General features: G+C 40.9%; 1 protein-coding gene across 2 annotated transcripts in view; it reads left to right on the top strand.

Annotated features, from left to right (window-relative positions):
- Window positions 1–336: 336 nt before the first annotated feature.
- Window positions 337–5,399, top strand: part of fbxo3 (F-box protein 3) — a 10,512-nt gene continuing 5,449 nt past the window's right edge. For both annotated transcript variants that reach the window (XM_014021782.1, XM_014021781.1), the window contains exons 1-6: window positions 337–457; window positions 1,486–1,575; window positions 1,673–1,836; window positions 3,354–3,468; window positions 3,544–3,748; window positions 3,828–3,873. In XM_014021782.1, coding sequence (XP_013877236.1) covers window positions 366–457; window positions 1,486–1,575; window positions 1,673–1,836; window positions 3,354–3,468; window positions 3,544–3,748; window positions 3,828–3,873 — 712 coding nt within the window. In that variant the 5' untranslated portion in view covers window positions 337–365. The remainder of the gene's footprint in view (window positions 458–1,485; window positions 1,576–1,672; window positions 1,837–3,353; window positions 3,469–3,543; window positions 3,749–3,827; window positions 3,874–5,399) is intronic.

Raw genomic sequence — 5,399 nt, 5'->3', positions numbered from 1 at the left:
TGTTTGTTTGTTTGTTTGTTTGTTTGTTTGTTTGTTTGTTTGTTTGTTTGTTTGTTTGTTTGTTTGTTTGTTTGTTTGTTTGTTTCAGGACATCCCACTTACTGTGCTGGACTCCCTTGACATGAGAAACCAGGGTCGCACCCAAATTATATCTTTAGTCCTGGGATGCTGAGAGAGAAAAGCTCAAACTGCTGTGAAATTATGCTTCAACATATAACCTACTGCATCATTTCATCAGCAAAACTACCTTCCAAAGTTGTGACGTCAGAGCAGATGTGGGTTTTTGTAATGGGAACTCCTCCCCACCAGGGGGCGGTGTCGCATCTTATCTTCCCTGCTGCTTCCTGCTAAGGCCGACGCTAACAATGGCAGCTTCTTCAGAGTTGCAGCTGGATCTCCTTCCTTCAGACCCGCTGCTGCACATTTTGTCATATTTGAGTTTCAGAGACCTGGTCCAGTAAGTATCTGACACCACGTATAAACAAAACGATAAACAGCGAATATTTTTTGTTTAAACTGACACGTAAACAGACAGCAGGAGTTTGACGGCTAACACGGCTTATTGCAAACAGCTGCGTTAGCACAACATGTAGCTGCTGATTTGTTTTAGTTTCTCATCAAATATATCAAAGCTGTGTTTTCCCCCGTGTTTACAGACAGAACTTATTAAAACAGGACGGAAATTAAAGTTTACACGTCGCGCTAAGTTAGCATGACAACTTTTATTCTTTCAAACAGTAAAGATAAAGATCTTGTTTACAGTTAGCCGCCTGCTAACTGCGAAAGTTTGTTTACGTTTGTGTTTTAACTATTCTGATGTAAACTAAGTGGGTTTTTCAAATCAAGCTGATTAGTTTTGAGGTACACAATATAAAAATATATGTAAGTTGTTCGTACCTTAAATAAAAATAAAAATGTTTTGCAAATGTGTTGAACCTAAAAACTTAGAGTTGAAAAGAATGTGACAACTAAAAATTAAGCAGCACTAAAAAGTTATCAGATTTGGTAGATGAGGATAACAGTTTTAACTATCGGCCATGTACCAAATAAGACTGAAAACATTTAGTTCATGGTAAATGGTAAATAGACTACTTATAGGCGCCTTTCTGACCATCCAGGACACTCAAAGTGCTTCACACTACAGACATTAACAAACACACACACACTCACACACTGATGATGGCAAACTACACTGTAGCACAGCTGCCCTGGGGCACACTGACAGAGGCGAGGCTGCCATACACAGGTGGCACCGGACCCTCTGACCCCCATCAGTAGGCAAGGTTCATGTGCAAGAAATGCAGCTTCAAGCTGAATAAAAACACGTGGGTTTAACTGATTTACTTCCACTGTTTGTTGCTTTATTAACTATTAAATACAAATCTGATTTATATTTTAAACTTTGCCTATGTTAGTTGAAAACAAAAAGTTTACTAACATTAATTAGTAAGCCTTTTACTATGGCCCCACCCTCTCTGTGTGCAGCTGCAGTTATGTCAGTAAGAGGCTAAACGAGCTGTCCAAACACAACCCACTGTGGAAATGTCACTGCTGTAAACACTGGCTGCTGACTGAGTGAGTTTACTTCAACACACTAAAACCTTCTCTTTAACTTCACACCAGTCTGAACGTGTGTGTGTGTGTGTGTGTGTGTATGTGTGTGTGTGTTCAGTGCGGATCGACTGCAAAGTGGTCTCTCCTGGTATAACCTCTTTAAGCAGTACTACTCTGACCTGGGCCAGTACATCAAGTACTACGCAGTGCTGAAGAAAGCCTGGGAGCAGCTGAAGAGCTTCTTGCATCAGAGATGTCCTCGTATGATCACATCGCTCAAAGGTACCATAGATTGTTTTAACTACATCTGTTTCTGCCATAATCTGTGGAATGTGCCCAGTATCAATGACAGCGTTAAACCACCATCACTGTGCTGCTCAGTTTGATGTTATTTATTTATTTTTCAAAACTTGTATTTCCTACATCGTGGGGACAATTTCCCCCCAAAAAAACAGCCTTGTGGGGACCAAACATGCATCTTGGGGACCAAAGCCCGGTCCCCACAGGTACGAATGCAAATTATGGGTTGGGGGTCCGGTTTAGGACCAAGGTGTGAATTGAGTTTAGTTAGTTTTAGGGTCAGGTACCTGTGAGGTAAATTTTAGGGTAAATTGGTCAGGGTTATGATTAGGGCTGGGCAATACCCCCCCCCCCCCCCCCCCCCCCCCCCCCCCCCAAAAAAAAATCACATTTTTTTCATCCCAAATTCAATTTTCGATTTTAATCGATTTTGCTTCCCACTTAACAGAGTGCCTCTGTTTCAGGTGTTGAAACAAAATTGTTGTACTCCTGCTTTTTATAGCAAGTACTGCTAAACCTAACCAGTTCCAGAAAACTGAAGAAACAGTGCCTTCTTTTGAGAAGTAGATCCTCCCTGCTAGCTGTCATATTCTCATAGCCTGGCCCATGCCTTCCTACACAGCTCCGCTCAATTCTAGTTGTTTCCCTTCACTGCTCCGTCTGGGACTTCTCCCATTGAGATGGATTTCGTTKGCAGATTTTTAGCCGGGCCAATCAGAGAAGAGAACGTCAATTTTCTGCGCAGTGTTTGCTTGTAGTTTATTTTACCTGGGCCAATCAGAGAACAGAAGGTGGAGTTTTGAATAACGTTGTTGTTCTGCACAGTGTCTGCTAGTTATTTTAGCATACGGCAGTGGAGGAAGTGAATGAAGCCAGTCCGTGTTGATAAGGCTTCTAAATTAAATTCAATTTGTCTGACAAAGCAGCAGCTCTCATTTACAGTCGTCTCGTTCGGCTCGGTACTTTTCTCCTCTCAGTAGGGTTGTTTACAGCACACGCGATTTCCGGTTAGCTTCTTAGCTTAGCCTCCGTCACACTGACAACACACACACACTTCAGCAGAAGCCACGCCTCCTGCAAGAATCGCTTCTCTATGCATCAAGTCCAGACCCTTGTACGAAGCAAAGTGAAGGACAGGATCTGGTTTAAACCAGTCTAATAGTGTCATGTCGTGTACCAAGCATCTTGAGGGACTGGTGGGCTTACCTCTAAACTACAGAAACCCCATAGAGTGCACTGGTGGGAAAAAAAAATCTCGATTTTCCCAAAATTAAATCTTAATAGATGGCAAATTCAAATTAATTGAGTAAATCTATTTATCGCCAAACCCTAGTTAGGATAAAAAATAAGAAGGGAAGTCAACCCACAGTCCCCACAGGGATATAAATCCAGACGTGTGTGTGTGTGTGTGGGTTTCAACAGTAGGGTTTTGTTGAGAACATGTTTGTGTCTCCGTGATGCTCCTCCTGCAGTGGTTTAATTCGTGTTTTCCTCCTCAGACGGTGCCACAGAGTTGGAGTTGAACGATATCGAGGCTCAGATCGACTGTAAGCTGCCTGATGATTATCGCTGCTCGTACCGGATCCACAATGGCCAGAAACTGGTCATCCCTGGGTCAGTTTCAGTGTGATGGTCTGTCCCCCACGCTATCTCTGTCCAAGTCTGATGGATCTGTCCCTGTGTCCTCAGGCTGATGGGCAGCATGTCTCTGTCCAACCACTACCGCTCGGAGGTCCTGCTGGACGTGGAGACAGCAGCCGGAGGTTTCCAGCAGAGGAGGGGCATGAGGCGCTGCCTGCCGCTCACTTTCTGCTTCCACACGGGCCTCAGCCAGTACGTGGCGCTGGAGGACGCTGAGGGACGCAAGAAAGGCGAGAGCTTCTACCCCTGCCCTGTGCGTGCACTTCCTGTCCACCTGTCCTTTCAGCACAAGTGTCAGTTTTATATAAATGAGTGTTTTTGTGTTTTTTCAGGATCAGACAGCTCAGGATCCTTCAGCCATCGACATGTTCATCACAGGTCTGTTGATTTCTGTAGATCTAAACTGTCTGCAGCTCTGGTTTGTGTTTAAATTCAACTGTCTGAAACGTTTCCTTATTTAATCAGAGGGTGGTCATTCAAACAGCTGCAGGAAGTGAGAGATCAGTCCAGACAGGGCAGAGATATCAGCTGGGATCAGAACGTCTAAAATCAGACAACAAATCTAGATTTATCACAGAGGATAAATCATGTGACTCAGTCCTGAGATGTGCAAAAGAAACTCTGCTGCTCTGAACTGAAACTTCTAGAAGAAACAAATCAAACGTATTCAAAGGCTTAAACATTTCTTTTAATCTTAATTACATTTCTGGTAATTCCTTTTAGAAAACTCTAAATCATGTCTTGTTCTTACAGGTTGAACAAAAACAAAACCAATCTGTTTACTCCTTGAACCTGGCATCAGTTTTCTGCCAGACCTGAACAGAGACCGACTGAACAGGTTTTAGTTTTGGGGTTTGAAACGAAGCCAGGAGTCATAAAACTTGTTGATAGAGGAGATGTGGATGATAACAAAAACCTGTTTCTGCTGCACTTTTTTTTAAAATTTAGACTCCAAAAGTCAATGACTTAAACCTACAGTCTCTGATGATCAGAACAGAAAACACACTTTTTTTAATAGCTGTTGTGAATGTTTGTGAGTCTTCTGCCAGTTGTAAGTTCCTGTGACGTGATCATTCTTCTAACATAAAAAAGTCAAAACATCTTTATATTTAAGAAACTGAGCATAATACATACCTGTAAAGTATGATTTTTACGCATTTTGTTTCAAAACTGGGAACTCCCTGGTCTTTATTTATACAAACAGTTTTATGTGAACCCTTGGTTCTTCGTCTCTCACTGATGGACTCAAATAATCTAAAGAAACATCAGATTCTTCTCTGCAGTCTGTGCTGTCAGCTGTTGTAGCAACGCTGTGTTCCCAAGCAGACATTCCTCTTTGTCATCACTTCTTTGCAAAACATAAATGTCACAGGCACTATAAGTTTACTTTTAGCTAAAAGAGGGGCAATGAGCAGAGAAAAGTATGTAATTGTTGCAGGTTTACAGACTATTTTTCATCTGCATGTCAGTATTACAAAGGAATAAGTAACAGGGGAACAATTAATAAGATAACTAGTAAATTCCTTAGGGCCACAACTAACGATTTTAATAATCGATTAATCTATTGATTATTTTTCTGATAATCGATTAATCAGCCAAATCATTAAAATGCTTAATTACATAAATATGAGTTGATATAAATTAATTTAATTCCTTTATAAATTAGGCATGCAAGTTATTGATTAATGAATTAATCTGAAGTTGATTTATCTTATAGATTGACTAACAATTAATTGATAAGCAGCCATTTTCTTAAAAACCGGAGTTTTTTATTGAATCAAGAGGCTCTTTTCATAAAATGAAGGATTTTTTAAATAATCTCCTGAATTAAAAAACAGAAGCACATAATACATATTTCAACAATTAATTTTGCCAGCTGTATTAAATACTGACTGAAAAAAATG

The sequence above is a fragment of the Austrofundulus limnaeus genome, unplaced genomic scaffold (genome assembly GCF_001266775.1).
Source record: "Austrofundulus limnaeus strain Quisiro unplaced genomic scaffold, Austrofundulus_limnaeus-1.0 Scaffold305, whole genome shotgun sequence".
In the NCBI taxonomy this organism is placed as follows: Eukaryota; Metazoa; Chordata; class Actinopteri; order Cyprinodontiformes; family Rivulidae; genus Austrofundulus; species Austrofundulus limnaeus.
The sequence above is the reverse complement of the archived record's forward strand: the minus strand, read 5'-3'. Positions and strand labels throughout refer to the sequence as shown.